The sequence below is a fragment of the Ursus maritimus genome, unplaced genomic scaffold (assembly GCF_017311325.1).
Source record: "Ursus maritimus isolate PB19 unplaced genomic scaffold, ASM1731132v1 scaffold_2, whole genome shotgun sequence".
Taxonomy (NCBI): Eukaryota; Metazoa; Chordata; class Mammalia; order Carnivora; family Ursidae; genus Ursus; species Ursus maritimus.
Window position 1 is genome coordinate 28,831,750 of NW_024424452.1, and position 22,185 is coordinate 28,853,934.

The 22,185-nt window shown below is 46.4% G+C and overlaps 1 protein-coding gene across 3 annotated transcripts in view; it reads left to right on the forward strand.

Moving 5' to 3' along the window:
* Window positions 1–5,861: 5,861 nt before the first annotated feature.
* CPPED1 (calcineurin like phosphoesterase domain containing 1) overlaps window positions 5,862–22,185 on the forward strand; it is a 123,762-nt gene continuing 107,438 nt past the window's right edge. Inside the window, exon 1 of one of the 3 annotated variants that reach the window (XM_040635309.1) lies at window positions 5,862–6,059. In XM_040635309.1, the coding sequence (XP_040491243.1) occupies window positions 5,990–6,059 (70 nt within the window). In that variant the 5' untranslated portion in view covers window positions 5,862–5,989. The remainder of the gene's footprint in view (window positions 6,060–22,185) is intronic. The other 2 variants (XM_040635308.1, XM_040635310.1) reach the window with 2 other exon arrangements.

Sequence of the window (22,185 nt, forward strand, 5' to 3'; positions counted from 1 at the left end):
CCCTACAACCGTGCCAGGAGATTATTTACAAGAGGTGTTAAGTTAATGTAGGGGAGATAAAAAAAATAAATAAAATGGAGGAACAAAAGCTTAAATGAGGAAATTAAATTCAAGTGTTCAGATAAAAAAAAACTTTAGTAATTAGTATTAACTGCTTCACAGTCCAAGAACTTGATTATAGTAGTTCGGGACACTTTTGGCTCTTCATGCTCTGTATGCCCATCATGTGCAGAAGAACACAAGGAATGGGGTTGGATTCAGTGGCTTTGAGTTGCTCATGAAGGTTCTAAAGCCGTGCTGTCCATTAGAAATTTCTACAAAGATGGGAACGCGCCACATCTGTGCTCTCCAGCATGGTAGCCTTAGCCAGATACGATGCCCGGTTAAATGTGAATTCAGATCAACAACGCGTGACTTTTTCTTGTAAGTACGTTGGGACGTACTTTATTGGAAATTCAGATTGAATGGCATGTCCTGGATCTTTCTCCGTGAACTCGGGTCATCCTAGCCGCATGTGGCTACTAAGCCCTTGAAATATGCCTTGCGTACTTCAAGAGCTGTCATGGAAATGTTATTTAATTTTGATTAATGGAAGCAGTTGCGTGTGGCTAGCGTAATGGTCAGCTCGATCTGAAGAAATAGGGTACATGAGAGGACCTCTGCCAGCCTGAGATTTCCCTGGGGATGGTGTTTGAACTCAGATTCTTCATTCTGGGTTCTACATGTCAGGAAGCCCCGCCTCCGTGTGCAAGAAACCCCGAGGGCCCTGCCGTGCTGGAAAGTCTTCAAGAGCATATCTGAGAGAGTAACGACCAGAATAAGATCAAGCTATTTACTGAGTAATTATTATGTGCGTGAGATGTACTTTAAATATGCTATGTCCCTGGGCGCCTGGGTGGCTTAGTCGTTAAGCGTCTGCCTTCGGCTCAGGGCATGATCCCAGAGTTCTGGGATCGAGCCCCACATCGGGCTCTTCCGCTGGGAGCCTGCTTCTTCCTCTCCCACTCCCCCTGCTTGTGTTCCCTCTCTCGCTGGCTGTCTCCCTCTCTGTCAAATAAATAAATAAAATCTTAAAAAAAGATGCTATGTCCCTGAATCCTGCCAACAATTCTGCAAGTGAACGTGATTACATTCACTGCACTGGTGAGGAACAGAGAGGTTAAGTGACTTGCCTAAGGTCACAGAGCTGGTAAGTAGAGTGAGCTTACATTCAGATCATGTGACTGAACTGGGTAGAAGATTGCATCCAAAGGGGACAAGTTTTCAAAGACTTAAGAAACTCTTCAAGCCAAATGGTGGGCAGCAAGGAGAACTGGCACCAAACAGACATGGAAATTGACCATGATTGGCAGAAAGAGGGTGAAGAGAGGGGTGTAGGCTTGGCTATTTTGGTAAGTGGTGGGATGAGTCCAGGCACATTACTTGCCTTCCTTGAGGCTCCATTATTTCATTTTTAAAATGAGGTGAAACTTTATTTTGTTTGGGGGATAACATGAGAGACTATGTGTAAAGACCCAGCAGACACTCATAAATGATCATTATACATGGTAGCATACATAACAGTTATATTTTCTTTCTGATAATGCAAACACTTCTGCAAGGTATGCGACTCACCCAAGAGAATTGCAAGGACGTCTCAAAGGTCTCAAGGACATGATTTAACTTTTATGCTGGAGAACACAGGTACACCTGAAACATCTCAGAAATTCTCTAACACCTTGAAAAGGGAGAAATTGTGCAAGTCCTGTTAATACCAAGCCTGTGACAATATCAGTGAAGGCAATAAATTAAAAACAACAACAACAACACACCGACTTTGGGGGTCTGAAGGACACATGGCATGTCGACCAGGCCCAAGCTATTTATTTTCAGTTTTTAAAAAATGATCAAGTGTATAAAATTGACATCCTCGTGGACTGCCCTTCACCTTGACCCCATCCCATCCCCTAGTTCATCATTCCTGAGTCTCACCTGAAGAGCGCAGGTCTGGAGTGGGTAAAGGTGGGGGGCACCTGGCGCCCACAGTGCTGAGTCATTATATTGTGTCTCACATTTCCACGTGTCTCAAATGTACTGCATCGGGATATTCTCCTTCCTTCCAGAATGATGATACCAACCTGAATTAAAGCCTCACTCTGGGACTTTAACACTTCCAAAAAAGACCTCTGACAATCTGTGTGAGTCAGGGTTCTCCAGAGGAACAGAAGCAAAAACGTGTTGATATACAGAAAGAGATTTATTTTAAGGAATTGGCTCACACAGCTATGGAGGCTGGCAAGTCCAAAATCTGGAAGGTGAGCCAGCAGGCTGGAGAACCAGGACGAGCCAGTGCTGCAGTTGAAATCCAAAGGCCATCTGCTGGCTGAATACCCTCATGCTTGAGGAATCACTCTTTTGTTCTGTTCAGATCTTCAACTGATTTGACGAGGCCCACCCGCATTGTGGAGGCCAACGTGCTCTCCTCAAAATCCACCAATTTATATGTAAACCTCATCTAAAGAACACTTTTCACAGAAACATCCAAAATAATGCTTGACCAAATATCTTGGCACTGGGGGCCAGCCAATTTGACATAAAACTTACCATCACACAGTCCCCCCAGAAATGACTACCTCCATGAAAGTCAAGCCCAAGCAGTTACCTCTAAATGAGGCATTGAGCTCTTATGCCAAGTCTACTGGCTCAAATCTGTAAACCAATCTGGCTCCTAACAACCTTTGTCATCTGGTTTCCCAAACCTGGGCAGACAAGAAACAAGAGAAGGAGGTAGAGTGAGGACTTGCTACAGGCAGATTCCAGAAACAGTGAGAAGTGACAGCTCACAGCCTGACAGTGAGGAGGACTCTAAAAAGTAGATGGAAGAACGATAAAAGCTCAGCAGCATAGAGCCTTTGAGTGTTAAGACAAAATGTTCTGCTTGCTTCATGGAGTGAGGCTATAATAGAGCCCAGCAGAGCAACTGGTGTTCTTAATTATATACCTGGGTCTCTAAGTAACAACATATTTGGATTAGCTGTTACAAGGGATAAGATGGAAGAAAAAGGGCAGTTTTTAAAGGGTACGGAGGAGGCATGGTAATCACTGGCTGATATGCTTTCCCTCCCCTGCTCCCAACCCTCACTTGTGCATGGGGAATACAGTGGATTCTCGATGGGCTCTTTTTAAAAAAAAAGTAGCTATTCCCCCTTTCTCAGGGCAATCAGGGCCTCCAGATCTCATTCTAAGAGAATTATGCTCTTCACCCTCAGACAGGTGGTTTGAGTGATATGGATAGCACTCCTTCTCCAGGGGTGGCCCTTCTGGCTTAAGCCAGTCTAAACATGCCATTTATCTTCTGACCTTGCTTCAGAAAGGAGCACATATTCAAACTGGCATTGCAGTGATGCAAATGGGTGTTTTCCGGGAGCTTTTGAGAAAGAGACTTTTTTCCCTTTTCTTCCCTAGATGGTATCTCATGAAGGTATGGTCTAGAAATGTTGTAGCCATTCTGCTCCTGTGAAGGGGGAGCCTGGAACTGTCAAGTGATGGGAGGGAGTCCTCTACATGGAGACTGAAGATAAAGCCAAAATTACAAAAGGCAGGGAGGATAAATGGAGAAAGTTGGATTCTTATAACATCCTAAGAGCAGCTTGATCAAACCTCACCTGAAGCTGTTAGGATTTTTAATTTATATATGCCAGTGGATTCCTTTTTAGATTGAGCTAATTTGAACTGATTTTTGGTTATTTGCTATGACATGAGACCTGAATGATAGAACACCTAATCCTGAAAAAAGAGAACTTTGACGAGAAAAGAATGAGTAGAAGGGATAGTCTAACAACAATACAGACTCAGAAAAAAATGTATCAAGCACTTCATATGTTCCAGAAACTGCCCAGAGCTTCATTGACTTCTCACAAAAGCAAATGAGGTTGGTACTATGATTATCTCATTTTAAATCAAGACACTAAAGCTCAGAAGGATTACCTGACTTGCTCAAGGTTGCACAGAAGGGAAATGGACTGAAGAGGTCCAGCAGAGCAGGTCCTGCTGCCCAGGAATATGCTCTTCTCACGCTGCCAGGCAGACAGCAGCACAGAAGAGGGTGTGAGCTGGAAGGGCACGGTCAGAGGAGGGTGGAACCACCGAACTGTACAATGATGAGGGGAAGCTGGGGCGGGCAATGGGGCTAAGAGGCTGCTGGGACCCAGTGGTGGACAGGTTTGGTGGCAGCCATTATTATCATTCAGAGGTTCCTATGTAGTTCTGAGGTTACTCATCATCAATACCAATACAGCTACGCCCAACCACTGCCCAGGTTCAAATCAGCATTATATCCTCACGATATTCCTAATCCATTTAATCATGCAGCAGCCATTGGAGTGTTTATGCCTCAAGCACCCTGCCTGGTGAGCAAGACAGTCGAGGTAACCACCCTCGTGGACCTTAATAGTCGAGCTGGGAAAGACATCAGGGAATAAATAATGACACCTGAAACAAATAAGTACATCTATGAATAACGATCATGGGTGGTGATAACACCAACTGTGCAGAGGGCTATCTATAAGAGACAAGAACAGAGTGTTAAAAAAGAATGAGGAGGGCTGGTTTAGATAGGAAGGGTGTATGCAAGTGTGGGGGGTAAAGCTTCTCCTTGGAGTGTGATTAAGCAGAGGCCTTGATGTTTAAATGGGCACATGCAATCTAAGCCGAAGGAACCACTTGTGCAAAAAGGGAACTGGATTTGCATGTTTAAGGAACTGAAAGAGGAGAGTTACTGGGTGAGAGGTAGGCAGAGGCTGGGACTTGCCAGGACTTGAGGACCCACTGGGACTTTTAATTCTCATTTTGTCATTCCCTCTTGAATGTTTTCTGAGAATCCTTCCCTGGGCCAGACTGTAGGCAGGGAATAGGGATATGGAGATTAATAGTGATGATGATAATGCCCCATAGTCATTGAGGACTTTAACCATTTGCTATTAGAACTCTTGTCCAAGATTGGAGGAAGAGTCTCCTGGATATAGGCAGCTAGTTGAGAATTTCCCAAACTTGGTGGGTCAAGAGAGCTCGTTACGGAGTTAAAAAACACACCCTTCTCCTGGAGATTTGGATTCAGTAGGTGCAACTCCTCCTGGAATTTGTGTTTTTAACAACTTTGACAAACACTGGCCTAACGCAGTGTAGCACAATGGCTTTTCTTTCTTTTTTTTCTGGACAGATCCGAGTTTGGGTCGGTGGCAAGTTCACTGCTTTTGCAGTCATCTCGCGCAAACTGCTCCACGCCTCTGAGCATCATCAGTTTCCCCTTGTGACAAATGCGGCTAATGACAGCACCATCTCCTGGCGCTGGTGTGCAGATTAGGTGAGCTGTGATTCCTAGTGAGCGGTGATGACAGTAACAGGATGATGATGAACACGCCTCATGATCGGCTGTCCGAGATCACAGTTGGTGGCTTGGAGGACCGTCCCGAGGCACGACCCAGTTCTTCTGACCTCAAGCTAGGGTTGTCGACTGAAATACAGGAGCCCGGTTAAACTGGAATTTCAGATAAATAATGCAAACATTTTAGTGTAAGTATCTCCCAAATATTGCATGGGCTATACTTACACTGAACAATCATCCCTTGTTTATCTAAAATTCCAACCTAACTGGGCGTCCTGTATTTTTACTTTTGACACCTAGCAACGCCACCTTAGGGGAAAGAAAGGGCCCTCCCAAGCCTGAGCCCAAGTGCACCCTCCCTGCGCACGCAAGCTGGCCCCAGTCCAGGCGCCTCCACTGGGCAGGCGCCCCAGTCGATCCCAGAGGGGCTGCTCACGCTTCCGCCCCGCTCAGGCAGCACTAGCGGCGCCCCGAGCGGCCGAGCCCCACGCGCCTGCCCTGCCGCCCCGCCCTGAGCAGAGGGCGCCGCCCCGAGCGGGGCAGGACAGGCCTGGCGGTTGGGCTGTGTGCTGTCCTGCCGCTCCCTCCCACACTGTGTACTCAGGGGAAGCCAGAAACTCGCTCGTCATGTCGGCTGCGGAGGCGGGGGGTGTTTTCCGCCGAGCCAGGGGCAGGACCCTAGACGCGTTTCCCTCAGGTACTGCCGGCCTTTCGCCCGGGGAGGGGATGACTTCAAGGCTGCGGAACGTTCCGTCGGGGGAACCGTCGTTCTGGGGGCACGCGCTTCTAGCCGGACCGCTTTGGGGGCTGCACCCCGGGGGGCTGGGGACCTCAATAGCGGCCGCACCGCCCGCGCTTAGGGCTTCGAGGGGCGCTGTTGAGAGACGGGTGTCTGGGCGGTGGGGCTTCTCTGGCCTTGACCTAACTTCCCTGAGAGTACAGGAGATAGAGTAAGGAAGCAAAGCGTCCTTCCTAGGAGCGTGGGCTGTGCAGTTAGACTTGCTTTCAGCCCTGCCTTGGACACGTTGCTCAGCAGGGCTCAGCCTCAGTTTCCCCACCTGCACACCGGGTATAACAACGGTGATCTTGTGTGTAGCTCTCGTAGGCGCTTGGTGCATGTTCGATGCAGTTATTCTTGTGGTGGTGGTTCACGAGGATGTATTTTATACTCCACAGTCCCGCTTAGTTCCAGCGATAGGGGTCATCAGCCAGAACGTGCGGTGTGCCCGTCGGGACAGCAGGGCGGGAGGGCAGGCCAGGGTCCGGTCAGAGTTAAGTGCTTGGGGTTTGGATTTAGTCAGCCTCGTTGTAAAAATGTTGTGAATTTTGTTTTTTGTTTTGTTTTTTAAAATACCTCCTGGGGAAGCGTGAACAGCTGAAAAGTATTTTTCTAACGCGGTGTTCGACACACACAGGCTAGGTGCTAAGTGAATGTTAGCCCTGGAGCCCTAAGTCAAGAGGGAGGCACGTTCCTGGTTTCCTGGTTCTCTCTGGGTTTTTGCTGCTTGGAGTCAAGATTCCCTCCCACGCACTCACCAGTTTTGTAAGCCCCGGGGACGTCACCCCAGATGCCTTGCGTGATCTGGCCGGTGCTCACCTTTCTTGCTTCATGCTTGTCATCCTGCCCTTTGCCCGGCTCTCCTGCTGCACTGGTTTTCTCGAAGGCCCTTCTTTTTCTTGGCTCCCATCGCTAATAGCCGGGCTCGTAGGGCCTGGCCATTTCTCAACCTTCGAACCCTAGTTAAGGTTCGGTCACTTCCTGGGTCAGATTTTCCCTGGCTAGCCTAATTTAAAAAGTAGGTTCCTCCTCAAGGTCTCTGTCCTAAAGCCTTGTTCTTTTCTCTCTTTGCAGCTCTTGGTGGGGGAGTGGCAAGGTTCTGGAAGAGCATATGGGGGCCAGAAATAATAGCTGTGGCAGATTTTGGAAAATACAGTCTGTGATAGTGCCCATTTAAAAAATATTTTAATAGGATTTTTTTTCCCCCAACATGAGGTTTTTGAGATTTATCTGTATTGATACAGTAGCTCTAGGTCACTCTTTCCTCCTGGGCAGTATTCTGTTGTATACATTGTCTTGCTAGATATGTAGAGTATCTTCCCTGAGGAAGGGGTGTGTTATCTGATGGCAAAGAATGAGGGTGAGTTAACCCGGGCCAGAAAGGGTGGAAACAGCACTGAGGACCGTGGGTGGAACCGGTGTAAAAGTCTGTGGCCTGGCGAGATGGGAAAGGGAAGCGTGGGGGAGGGGTGTGGTGCTCTGTGAGAACGGAGGATGGCAATGGGGGGGGGAGTAATTGAGGACTTTTGTCTTTACCTAATACCATCAGTTTTAAGCTGCATGTGTGAGTAAACGAGGACACTGATAAGATTTCCCTTTTGGAAAGAATGGTCTAGCTGCAGCAGTGACAGCGAAAGAATTTCTACCTCCGAGGAACTTGGGGTGCAATCTGATTGCAAGCTGGAGCCCAAGAACTTGGCTTGAAGCCACATTTCCATAGCCCCGTGTTGTTCACTTTGGGTTTATTTATTCGCGGTAGCTGGAGGTGCCTGTGGTTGCGGGGAGGGCTTTTGATGGAAATGATGGGGAGGGATACAGAGGTGTCAAAACTTCTTAACACACCGAAGTTGCCACAGGACTGCCAGGGGGTCCGGAGAACAAGAGTCATTCACCTGGACAAGAACGGGGCAGCGGGGAGAGAGACTGAGAAGAGAAAAGGACAGGACACTTACCCTGCTGAGATAGGAAGAGGGAAAATGACCCTGGGCTTCCCTTAGCAGTGGGGCCCATGCCTGGTCCCCAGCGAAAATGCGCAGTGTGGGCCATTTAGCATAGGGCTTTTAGAGACCCGGCCTCGGCGGGTTGGGCTTAGAACACCTAGTCTTGTGGGTTCCTGTCACTGGGTGCTGAAGCCCTCGTCCACCGCCAAGGTGCCCCCATTGCTCTCACCTAGTTTTTGCCGAGTCTTTGTCTCCTGCTGGCTTTGCTGGCACCTTTGAGAGCTGCTTGTAGAGGGTCCACTGCCAGGTCCAGCCGTGTGGGAACGTGAAGCCACTGGAGCTGGGAGGGTGGCTCTAGAGGCCGGCCCGGAAGAGAAAGGGAAGCAACTGGCGTTCCCCTGTCTCTTGCTAAAATACACACTGCCTGCCAGAGGTTTGGTTAACTCGAGCAACACTGCCCCAAATCACAGCCCTGATAATCCTCATATGCTCACTCCTCGAAGCCCCCTCCTGAAATAGCGAAAGTTTGGTTCTCAAGCAAAGCCTGGCAGGTGGAGGGAAGAGTGCTGTCGTGGTGTTTAGGCTGTCATAAGCGAGCACCACAGACCGGGGGCTTATAAACAGCAGATGCTTCTCATGGTTGCGGAGGCTGGACGTCCAGGATCAAGGCGCCGCGGAATGCGTGTGTGGTGCATACATGACCATCTACTTGCCCTGCCCGCACACGGTGGGAGCGGGGAATGAGTGCTCTGGGGTCTCCTTGAGAAGGCGTTCATCTCATCACTAAGCCCCCCTGACCTCATTGCCTCCTCATATCATCACATTGGGGTTTACATTTCAACCTAAGAATTTGGGGGGCCCACAGACGTCCAGTGTGTGGTAAGCACTGTGAGACCATCCCCCCCGCCCCCGCCCCGTGATCTATGGGAGCGGCCGGACTGCGAGCACTTTTTCCAGCAGTATCGCCCCTGAAGCTTGGCTTCAGTCATCCATTCTCTGTTAACAGTGTCCGCGAGGCTCCGTTCACAGATGTTTATAAAAAGTAAATTCTACGTGTCTCATTTGAGAAGGTTCCCATTCCTCAGGCATTTTCAGATACTCATTTTAATTAGGCAAATTGATCATTGTATTTCCTTGACACATACCCTAATCAAGACTACTTTCTCCTAGCAAATAATTGTTGTTCTGAAAAGTTTACAACATCTGTTTTGAAGAAATTCTAAAAAAGGAGAAATATTAAGGTAAAATAGGTTTCAGAAATTACCTGTATTTATTTGTTTTCAGGTCCTAAACTGTTCTTTTTTCCAGTTTCATTTTACCGCCAGTATATTTTCCACCTTAAGAATAGGGCTCTTTGGTGGGTTTCTTAAAAAGATGATTTCCCCTGACATTTTAAATCTCCGCAGCTATTTCAGAGGAGTTGACCATATTCACCAATCCTGAATATTTCTCGGTCCTCTCTGGAAACCCTCTCACATGGCAGAAAGTAGAGTCTCCAAAAAAATAACTTGCTCCACCTCTTCCAGGTCTCACCTAAGAACTCTTCTAGAAATAGTAGACCCGGAAATGGGTATCCAGGTCTGAACGGGATTGAAAATACTGTAGTTTGAAAAATTCTAATAGATCAATGAGGAAAATGAAAATGAAATAAATGCTTTTAATTACGCCATACATTTAGGCCAAACCAGTTATCTCTTATTTGAGAAGGGCTCCTGTGACTAAAACAAGAATTTTGATTATTTATCCCTGCGTCATTAATATCATCATCAGTCAAAATAAGTGTGTAAAACGTTCCTGTCGTAACATTTCTAAGAGACAAACGAACTTTTATTTGTGAGTACCTTTTTTTTTTGCCTTTCTATATTTTATAACTTTATCGAGGTACCATAACATTCACTCATTTTAAGTTCACAGTTCAATGATTTTTTTTAAAAGATTTTATTTATTTATTCGACAGAGATAGAGACAGCCAGCGAGAGAGGGAACACAAGCAGGGGGAGTGGGAGAGGAAGAAGCAGGCTCATAGCGGAGGAGCCTGATGTGGGGCTGGATCCCGTAACGCCGGGATCACGCCCTGAGCCGAAGGCAGACGCTTAACGACTGAGCCACCCAGGTGCCCCAACAGTTCAATGATTTTTAATACATTTGCAGAGTGTTACAGTGTCAGGATTTTAGAACCTTTCTGTCTCCCCCCAAAAAAGAAACTTTATGCCCATTTGCAGTCTTCCTGTTTCCACTTCTTGCATCAGCCAACTACTAATTTATGTCTAGAGCTTTGCCTTTTCTGGACATTTCATGTAAATGTAATCATTTAATCTGTGGTCTTTTGTGACTGGCTTCTTTCCCTTAGCATCATCTTTTCAGGATTCTCTCATGTTGTAGCAGATAGCTGCACTCTCGTCTTTTTTACTGAATGGTAGTCCATTGTATGGGAAAACACATCTGTTTATCCATTCACCCATTGTTGCACATTTGGACGTTGGCAGGTGTTCCCCAGTTTGGGTACTGGCTGTTAGGAGTAAAGCTGTTATGAACATCCACATACAGATCTTTGTACGGACATATGTTTCATTTCTCTTGGGTAGATACCCAAGATTGGAATTGCTGGGTCATACAAGTAACGATGTTTGATATTTTGAGGAACTTCCAAACTGTTTTCCAAAGCAGCTGCACCATTTTACATTCCCACCGCTAAGATATATGGATCCACGTTTCTCTGTATCCTGGCCAACACTTATCACTTGTCATCCTCTGCCTTTTTGATTATAACCAACCATATGGGTGTGAATTGGTATCTCATTGTGATATTGATTTGCATTTTCTTAAAGGCTAATGATGTTGAACATCTTTCCATGTGCTGACCGGCCATCTTTGAAGAAATATCTTTTCAGGTCCTTTGCCCCATTTTTTTTTTTTAAGATTTTATTTATTTATTCGACAGAGATGGAGACAGCCAGCGAGAGAGGGAACACAAGCAGGGGGAGTGGGAGAGGAAGAAGCAGGCTCACAGCGGAGGAGCCTGATGTGGGGCTTGATCCCATAACGCCGGGATCACGCCCTGAGCCCAAGGCAGATGCTTAACCGCTGTGCCACCCAGGCGCCCCTGCCCCATTTTTAATTGGGTTGTGTTTTTATTGAGTTGTTAGAGTTCTTTATATATACTGGCTACAGATCCCTTATCAAATCCATGGTTTGCAAATATTTTCTCCCATTCCATGGATTCTCCTTTCCCTTGCTTCAAAATATCCTATGCAGCACCAAAATTTTAATTTTGTTTGAAGTCTAAATTATCACCTTTTTCTTTTATCACTTATGCTTTTGATGTCCTATCTAAGAAACCTTTGCCTAACCCCAAATCATGAAGATTGACTTCTGTGCTTCTTCTAAGAGTATTCTAGTTTAAGCTCATACATTTAGGTCTAGGTCCATATTGAATTAATTTTTATGTATGGTGTGGGGTAAGGGTCTCATTATTAGAAAAAAAATTTTTTTTTTACTACAGTAGAAACCTAGTAGTTGGTCAATGGATAGAAAAACTTAGCCAAAGAGGGGAATTAAAAAAATTACACATTCTTTTAACATGTCCTTTTAATGTAAACCATAAATGTACATTCATTTACCATTCTTTTGAGGTCGGGCCAAGGACTTGTCTTGGAGTATTGGGTTTACAGATGGGCCTGCCATGGAGCCTTTCTTGCATAAACAACACCCATAATGAATCTTTTCCAGTTTGGGTTTTTTCCAGTGGAGTAGTCAGTTAAAAATCACTTGGAAAGCACTCTGAGTAAAGAATCCTAGGTTTATACTTTCTTTTTCCTCTTATCTTTTACGCTTGTCTCCACAACACCTAATTCAATAGTACTTTATTTTCACCAGCTTGCCTTTTATTGAGTGTTCCCAAAGCATCTGTCTTAGTTTTATTAGAAGCAGCCCTTTTTACAATTCATATTTCTCCGGTTTACATGTTTGACTGATTTAAAAATAAGTGCTAGCATGAACAGGTTCGGGGACAACTCCTGATGGATGCATGGTGCAGAACCCTTGGGGGACCTCGGGCCACAGCCCATGCCTTTGTGGAGGGCGTGGAGAATGTTGGTAAATCTGGGGGTTTGTTAAGGGAATGTCTCTTTCACAGAGAGGACTAACTGGCAGCTTTTTATATTTGTGAAGCATACGATTTTTAACTTTGCCAAACCCTCCCAATTAGTTGCAGGCGATAGCATGGGACCCTGGCAACTGGAGCCTCCGGGAGCCCGAGAACCACTCTGAGCCACTCTCATGACCAGGTCTGATACATAGCCAGACAATCAGGAAATATTTGTTGACTGGAAGAATGCCCAAAGTCTCCACGTACCCTTGTTTAAAAGAAAAAGGAAAAAACACTAGTCACGCTAACGCTGGAGGTCCTTCCTCATTTGTGAAACGAAGGCCGACTGTTGGCTTGAGCTGTCTGAGATGCCGCTGTGGTAATGGATGTGCTGGGTTCATTTCCACGAGGGTGCCGAGACGCTTGGGTGATTTCAGGCCCTAAACTAGGAGATGGGAGCGCTGAGCAGGGAGCGCAGCCCTTCTGGCAGCTGGCCCTTTGACCTTGACACCAGAACATACTGAAATAGGACAAAACTCTTCATCTCATCTCCAGTCTGCTTCTTCTCCTGTCTTCCCCCCAACTCCTATTCAGTCAGAAGCCCAGGAGTCAGTCCTGACCTCTCCTCCTCCCCTTCTCTCCGCAGCCCCGTCCCTTCAACCTCCAGAGCTCACCTTGGTTTTGTCCATCTGTCCCCTTCCCCAGCTCCCACCACTGTGACCCCCAGCCACCTGTCTCTCTCACCTGGACAATTCCAGAAGTTTCTGCATCCACTCTGGCCCCACCGTCCATTCCCTGTACAGCATTCAAAGCCATCTCTTTGAAACAAAAATTGGGTCTGTCATGCCTTGACATGGCTTTTCTCTGTCCCTCTCTTTCTCTCTCTATGGTCTCATTCTTCAGGTAGCATTTTAGAAGAAACCTGTGTTCATTCTAACATTTGCAGTTAGGATCCTGGTCTTTCCCTTTGCTCATTCTTTTCCTTTATGACACTTATTACAACTTATAGTTGTGTATTTATTCCTGTGATTTTCATGCCTTTTCATGCCTCTAGACTATAAATTCCTGGAGGGCAGGAAGCCCAGACCTAGGACAGTGTCTGGCAGTGGTGGCCACTCAGTGGCCATTTGTTATAGAAAGAAATGAGTAAATATGATCACATTTCAGGATCTGCATAACCCATTGCTTACACATGTATCCTGTGGACAAAACAAAACAGAAACAAGGTATTGAATCAACTAGTAGGATCCCTTAGCAAACCACCCTGGGTGGCCCTGAGGTTCATGCAGTGCTCAGAGGTGTCTGTTAAAGAAGGTTCTTGTTCCTAGGTGGGTGCCCTCTCTGGGCCTCATCTGCCCTGAGGATGCCTTCTCCTCGCATTCAGGGCCTCTGTTTGCCCAGCCTTGTGTCTGCAGGGCAGCTCTGCCCAGAGAGAGCACCTTCTTCCACTTCTCCCCGAAGCACCATCTGGGCCGGCAGCCACCTGCTCTCTTGGCAGGGGAGCATGGGTAATTGTTGGAAACAAGTCATAGCAAACATCCACCCCAAAAAGGCGAACCCCAAATGGAGTTCTGCTTTGGAAAAGCAAGAGAGGTTCAGGAAATGTCTTGTTCCCCTGGTAGCTGTTGTCTAGAATAGCATCGGGCAAAGCCAGTGATGCTGAAAGCCACCTGGCCAAGGAGCCCTGGCCTGTCTGCCTTTTTACTTCTCTGAAGGGTTGCAGATAAAGATTTTGGCAGGTCCTTTATCCCCGAATGGCAAGTGTGGCCGCCAAGCTATGACTCAGAAGCTTTTGTGTGTCTCACAAACCACCTTTGGATGTGTTTAGGCAAAGAGAAGAGAGGTTGCCTAAATTCACTTTGCTCCTTAGGAAGAGTAATACGGAGACTCTGAGGACATTGCTGTCACAGTTAATTATTTTGGGGGAGGAGGGGACCCTGAAGGGTACTCTTTTTTTTTTTTTTTCAACAGCTTCACATGCCATACTATTCACCCTTTTACAGTGTACAGTTCAGTGGCACTTTGTTCACAGAGTTGTGCAGTCATCACCACAGTCGATTTTAGGCAGAAAGAAACCCGGCACCCCCTCGCTGTCACCCCACCGCCACTCCAGCTCCGGGCAGCCGCTCACGAATGGCACTATTAAATGGGGCGTAAGTTCCGGCAGTTTTACAGTCGGGACGTTCGGATCGTTAAACCAGAAAGGGCCCCAAAGTGGTGAAGATTGTTTTGCTACTATTGCGGTTTTGTTGTTGTTGTGTTGTTGTTTTTAACCACAAAATAAGATTAGTCCCCGGAGGAGATGAGGGGTATTGCTGAAGACATTTAGACTGTGATTCACTGTGCAGATGGCTACTGGGAGAAACTGTAAAATTTGCATTTCATTGGCATTTGCTCTTTAGCCAGAAAGCCTCCAGACAGCTGTAAAGCTACCCATCTTTGCCGTTTTATAACCGAAGCAATATCCCCAGGATGTGAACGGAAGGATGTTAAGATCAAAGAATGTTACTGTGTCTGTGCATGTGCGTGTGCGTGTATCTATATCATCAAGTATTTTCTGCGCCCCCTGTGTGCTATGGGGAATAAAGAAATGGGTAAGGTTTTGGTGGCTTTGTCTCTGCTAAGACAAGGGTAGGAGTTACCGTAAGTAACAGTCGTGATCGCACAAGCTCACACTTGACTGCTTACTGTGTGCCAAGTGCAGATGCTTTACGTGTATTCACTCAGTCCTTGTTCACAACAACCCTTCAGAGGTAGGTGTGTTACTCTTACTTTACAGACGGGGACACAGACCCTGAGAGGTTAAGAACCTGTTCTTAACCTGGTCATGTCACGTGCTTGGTACAGGGTGGAAATGGGACTTGAGCCTGGTACGCAAGCTTCAGAGTCTAGGCAACGCTGGGACCAGGTGAGGGCTTTGGGAGGTGGAGACTTTAAGTCTTCCTCAAGCCCACATGTCCCGGCATCATCTGTCCTCTGCCCTCCATTCACATTTGTCTCTGGTGGCAGGGTCTGGTACTTGCCGTGCGCTCTGCCTGGGGTGCGTCCCCACCGCCACCCTGTGCCTGGCTCTTATGTCGCCTCAGGGCTCCATCCAGCCCCAGCTCCCACCCATCAGTCCCTCTGTCCATGATCACTGTGATTCCGTCTGCAAAAGTAATGAGCACAGCATGCGGCCAGCTTAGTTGTTGGCCTGTCCGTCATCCATCTCCCCACTGTTGTTTAAGGTCTTAAGGAATGGGACCTGTGGCTTTGCTCACTGTTGAATGCCCAGCGACTAGTGTGGCACCTGTCATGTGGCGCGTACTCAGAACAAGCTTGCTGAATGAGGGAAGAGGAAGAGCTGCATCTGTGGCAGGGGAGGGAGGGAGGCTCTGGGCTGGGAAGGGCAGGTGCAGTTTCAGCAGGAAGAGTTGGTAGAATGGGGAGCATCCCCTGGAGGAAGGAGTGGGAAAGCATGGCTTGTGTTTGAGGAGCAGATAAGGGTCCCCTCGGAGGGATCCTGTGGCATGTTTGCATAGGGTTTCTCAATCTCTGCATTGACCTTATGGGCTGGACTGTTTGTTGTGGGGCTGCCTGTGGAATGTGGGGTGTTGAGCAGCATCCCTAGCCTCTCTCCACTGGATCCCGGAAGCACCATTGCCCTCCCAGTGTGACATGCAAAGGTGTCTCCAGACATCAGATATCCCCTAGGGGTCAAAATCATCCCTGGTCGAGAGCCACCAGTCTAATGGGAACAGTAATCAGGATAGCTGGAAAAGTGTTGCTCTTGCGTTTTAGACCCAAGTGCCAGAATGAATGAGGATCCCTCGACATGTTCACTTATCCCTTCATCAGATGTTTACTGAATGCCTCTCACATGCCAGTGACCCAGTGATACCTGCTGACAATATACCGGAAAGGGAACGTGAGCGTGGGCCTTTAACTCGTGGAGATTAGGGCACAGTGACGCTTCAGCAGGAGAGTTTGGTGATCAGGACAAGGGTCTTGGGAAGTCACAGCGGTGGTGATTGCCTGCAGCGAATCAGAGTGGGGAGCATTGCGTGGAGCTGTCCTGGTGGCCCTGGGTGGGAGAGGTAGAGCCCTGAGCCAGGCTGATGGGGCCGCAGAGGGGAGGGAGGTCCTGCGGAGCACTGGAGATGTGGGTTCATCTACCCGGTAGGCTAAATGGACCCACTGACACACAGTCCTGTCATATGTAGATGGGTGGACTGGGGACCATGGTGGCAAACTCAGGGCCATCAGAAGAGGCCAGTCTTGAAGAAAAGGTGATGAACTGGCTTGTGGGAGTGTTGTAAGGTGCTGATGGGACAAGCTGGGAGCTTGGACATACCCAGAAAAGCAAACACACTACTCTCGATTCCCTTTTTTAGTTAATTCTGTAGCTTTCTAGTCGAGTGTAGACTTGTGGCCCCTCTGGTCCCAATTCATGTATGATGTTGAATCAGAGAAGTTAACAGGAGCCCAAACAGTGAATTTCTAAATACTGTTACAGTGTAGTGATGTGCTGTGTGGTGGTAGGGGCCTGGTTCATCAGACTGCCTGCTCATCAGACTTCTAACCAGTATCTTCCAAAAAGCAGAGATTTAGGAAATGAGACTCTGCTTTATAAGAATGAAACAGAGCTATTTATCACTGTAGTCCACCTTGAACCGTTTGAGGTTGCCTGTAAAGTAACAGGTTTGGCACATCAGGAGAGCACAAATTGTTACAGTGTTAGGTGTTAATTAATGGCAGGACTGATTCGTGTAGGCCTTTTCCTAGTTGTGTGATGAAATAGTGACTCAATTGCTTTTGGGGGTGCATTTATTATAATTAGTCATTGATTAACTAACTGGTAATAGCGAAAGGATCAATGAAATTTCTAATTCTTGGTATGTGTTAAAAAGTCAGCTTTTATTAAGAGTTGACAGATATGTCTGAAAGGTATAATAAAAATGAGGGAGAGGGAATGTATTGACAGAGACACATTTAAGAAAACACGTAGTTCCTGATATTAACTGCACAGAGCAGTTGCAATCTGAATATCTGTCTTTCAGGCAGGATATCGGCACGTAAACCGTCTCGTAGGAAGGATTAGTGGTAAGGCATTGTGTGAGTTTTTAAAGGTTTTTAAGATTCTTCTATGTGTACAGTTGCTTTGTACCCAGTAATGCTTAAAGAAGACTCACAGGCCTTTACTGTCTATGGTTTAATACCACCCAAATCCACCGTCTTTTTATTCCTCAGTTTTGAAAGATGGTTTCTATGACAGTCTCTGTCTGTTAGCTGAAATCTGGAAGTGGCCAAATCCTGATAACTCTCTATACAATGGCTGAATCAGATTTCTCTCTAAGGCCAGTTTTTCTTTTATAAAAATATTTTTAAATTGATTTGAATTTTTATTTTTTTAATTTTTAAAAATATTTTATTTATTTATTTATTATTTTTTAAATGATTTTTTATTATATTATGTTAGTCACCATACAGTACATCCCCAGTTTCCGATATAAAGTTCGATGACTCATTAGTTGCGTATAACACCCAGTGCACCATGCAATATGTGCCCTCCTTACTACCCATCACCGGTCTATCCCATTCCCCCACCCCCCTCCCCTCTGAGGCCCTCAGTTTGTTTCTCATAGTCCATAGTCTCTCATGTTTCATTCCCCCTTCTGATTACCCCCCCCTTTCTTTATCCCTTTTTATTTATTTATTTGAGAGGGAGAGAGATTGCGATCAAGAGTGCAAGAGCAGGGGGACGGAGAAGCAGACTCCCTGCTGAGCAGGGAGCCCGAGGTGGGGCTGGCCCGAGGTGGGGCTTGCCGGGGAGGGGAGTGAGGGGCTTGACCCGGGACTCTGTCTGGGGCGCTGGGATCATGACCTGATCCAAAGGCAGATGCTTAACTGACGGAGCCACCCAGGTGCACCTGATTTAAATTTTTAAAAAATAAATTTTAAAATTTGATTCAGGGCTGTGACTCCTATGGGACCACAACAAATAATTTATTATGATAATAACTCAGATCTTGTTTTTTCTGGGTTATCATTTGGACAGACTTTGGCAGTCCTAGCCAGATAAGTCTTCTCTATGATCTCACCTCCGTGACCACCTGCCTTGAAGTCAGGCCTCTGTGGAATAAGAGGCCTGGTTCTGCCTCTCTGCCCTTATTAGACCTCGAGTGAGTTATTTAACCTTGACCTTACTGAGTTTCTTCTTCACCTCTAAGCAAAATGGAAGAGTTACTGTAGATGTAGGCTTGTCATTGCACGTGTCCACAGGGGCCAGGTGGTGAATGGGACCAATTGTGGACCGTGGGAATTGAGACCACGCACCCCCTTTGAGGAGCAGCCGCTGCTCAGCCCAGCCGGTCAGCATACTCCAATTGGGCCTGGTTTGGCTGGATTTTCCAGGAGAATCTAGAAAACCAGGTATCTCTATGAAACTCATGAATTTAAAATGTTGGCAACAAATTCAAAATTGTATAACTATTATGGGCCAAACAAAACACATCTGCTAGCCAGACCACATCCAGAGACCTGGAGTTTGTAATTTCTGGAGAGGATCACCAGTTAGCATCCCATGGAAGATGGATGCTCTGGGCTCTAGCCTGTACCCTGAATCAGCCCTGTGCTGTTGGCAGGGACTGTGAGCATCCCAGCCTTCTGGGGAAAAGCTCTGGGCCTTGCCAGCATTATCTTTGTGTACAATCTCCTTATTTACCAAGATGTTCCATCCGAAGGAAACTTTTTGGAGATAAAAATGTCTTTATGGAGGTGGACAACTTGCAGGCAGCCCAAGGCACATTCCGTCTCCTTTATGGCTCTCTCCTCTCGGGGCCAGCCCAGCAGCACTGAGATTCTGAACAGTGGGAGCCGCTGCTCTTTAACTGTGTGATTTTGAACTTGAACATGACTGAGATCCCTAGCCAGGCCTCAGTATCCCCTTTTGGTTAAATAAGGGGTTAGTGATTCTGCAAATCCCTCCTATGCTGAAAATTTCCAGTGCTGTAGTGGGAAAAGGTTGGCTTCTATAAGCCTCCAGCCTCCCTGGGATGGGCTGCAATGGAAGGGCTCACTCAGCTCAGAACAGGAGGGTCAGGTGTAAGTGGTGTGGTTAAGTATGTGAGGCTAGGGCTTGTTTTTTTTTTTTTTTTTTTTTTTAAGATTTTATTTATTTATTCGACAGAGATAGAGACAGCAAGCGAGAGAGGGAACACAAGCAGGGGGAGTGGGAGAGGAAGAAGCAGGCTCATAGCAGAGGAGCCTGATGTGGGGCTCGATCCCATACCGCCGGGATCACGCCCTGAGCCGAAGGCAGACGCTTAACCGCTGTGCCACCCAGGCGCCCCTAGGGGTTGTTTAATAGTACCCTCTGCGGCAGACAGACTCTCAGATGGTCCCAGTGACCCCTCCCCCCACCTACTAGTATTCATGGCATGTGTGATCCTCTGCTCTTGAGGGGCTGGCCTAGCAGCTTGATTATAATGAATAGAACACAGCACAGTGATGGGATATCACTTCCATCACTTCCACTTCCACGTTACATAAGATTATAACTTCTGTTTGCTAGCAGACACTCTCCCTTGCTGGCTTTGAGGAAGCAGGTTTCTATGTTCTGAGCTGCCATGTTGGAGAGGCCCACATGGCAAGGAAGTGAGGGTAGCTTCTGGACCACAGCCAGCAAGGAACCTAGTCAACAACCCTGTAAGTGAGCTTGGAAGCAGATCCTGCCCCACGTGAGTTTTCATGTGAGACCCCAGCGCTGGCTGACACTTTCACTGTGGCTTGTGAGAGACCATGAGCAGGTATTGGAGGCTAAGCCATGGCCAGATCCCCAGCCCACAGAACCTGAGACAGCACCTGGGTACTGTTCCAAGCTCCTGCATCTGTGTTCATTGGTTACAGTAGTGATAGAGCGCTAATACACCATCTCTGTGAATTTGTTACAAAAATTAATGTTGAAAAAATTCGGTTCACTGTGGACATTCTTATTTATAGACGGCTTAGGTGTTTCAGTTCAATACCTGTGTGCTTTATGTTGTATTAACAGTAAGTACCCTATAGACATTACCAGAAGATTTTGTCAAATGTTTCAAAAGATTGTAGTCTTGTTTTGGTATGATGTGGGTCAGAAATGAGGTCTTAAATTAATCAACCTAACTTTATTCTTTAATGCATTCATTCTACAAGTACTTAGTTTATCTCAAAACTTGACTTTGGCCTTATCATAGTCACCAGTTAGGGTCCCTGACTGCATTCTTTTATCAATTTTGGAAATTACCTGGGCTGGATAGAGACAGGGACCTAAAAATGAGTAGGAATATATGCAAAACAAAAATACAACCAAACCAAAAAAGCCATCAGTAGGGAAATATGCAAAACAACAACCAATCCTCCAAGCCGTTATTTCAATTTAGGGAAACAAAAATCACTTTGCACCTGTTTCTGATCAAACACGTTCAAGCAGTTCCTTGATGAGTTACAGGTCAGTGCTTCTCAAACTTGGGTTTGTGTACAGATCACATGGGAATCTGTTAAAATGCAGACTGCCTCAGTAGGTGTGGGCTGGGCTTGGGATGCTGCCTCTAGAGCAAGCTCACAGGTGCTGATGCTGATGCTGGTGCTGGTGCAGAGGCCACACCTTGAGGCCTGAGGAGTAGACCCAGCCCTGCTCCTTGCGCCCAGTGCCGCATGCTTCATTGGTGCCCTCCTGTCCTTCGCACTTTCTCCCTCAGCCTCCACTTCCAGCAGTTCTGCTCCTTTCTGGGGGGTTATCAGGCCTTTACCATTTAACCAAGCTGTCCCATAGTTGAGTTCTTTGATAGGAAAATTTAAAAAACCAAACAAAAAAGCTTGCTGGATGCCTAAGTGTCTTTCTTTTTTTCAGTAATAAAAAATGCTCTGATTGTGTATTGGGGTGCTTCAGGAATAGACCTCAGTATTCTGAACTTCTGTGGCTTGAACAGCCAGAACACTGATTTCAAGGAGTCTAAAGAAAGCAGCAGGACTGTGCCAGGGTCAGACAGGTGCTCTGCCCTGCAGGTGATGGCATAGCTTCAAGCTCTCCCCAGCTCTCCTAGATGTCCTCCAATACCTGTGCTCTGCCCTGGGTGTGACTCTGGACTTTGGCCAAATAGTTTAAGGCAAGTGGTGTTAAGCGTTCACTTTCATAATGTTTTGAGGGATGGGGGAGGCATAAATTTACAAAAGATTCCTCCCTCTGCAACTAAGCATTGTAAGTCTGAAATACCCATTATTCAGCCTTGGTGAATATTAAGATGAGACTGAAGACCACAAGCTTCTGTAGCAGAACTTGAAGGGGACCCAGATGCTTTTGAGAAGGCAGAGCTCCAAGTCAGCAAATTGCTCTTATTACATAGATAGGCAGGTGAAATAGTGATATGTGAGCTGTCATGTATTTCAGGTCAAATCTATTTATTTTGTACCGTGTCATCATAAAATAGAGATTCTATCTAAGATTTTACTAAGTAAACAAATAATGATGAAAGATTTATTTTAATGCCTCCAAGGACTATTGACTTTTTGAGACGATGACTATTTGTTGTAGGAAACTATATTCGTTAAAACATCTGCTGTAAAAAACTGTTCATAAATTCTGTTTGTTATAGAAGATTGATTTATGCACCAACCTTGGGGTGACGATCACCTCCCTGATCTGGTTCTGATTAATTTATGCAGTTTAAACAGCTCTGCAAACTGCCTCAGAAACAGGAATGTCGCTAAAAACATTCAGTGTAAAAAGGTTATTATTCAAGTAAAATAAATGAATAATGCTAACAATTAATTTTAAAACACAAATTGGACTCTCATTTTTTTTCATGACACCAGCCTTCAACTCTTGAAGACGTCCTGCTAATTTGGTATTTTTAGTGCCTGATCCCTCAGTATCTATTATTACTTTGTAGCAGAGTTCCCTGAAACTTGGCAGCTTGCAACAGCTATCTCACAGTTTCTGTGTGGATCTCAGTGCGCCTGTCAGGACCCTTCTGCTGCAGGGCCTCCCACAGTGTTCAGG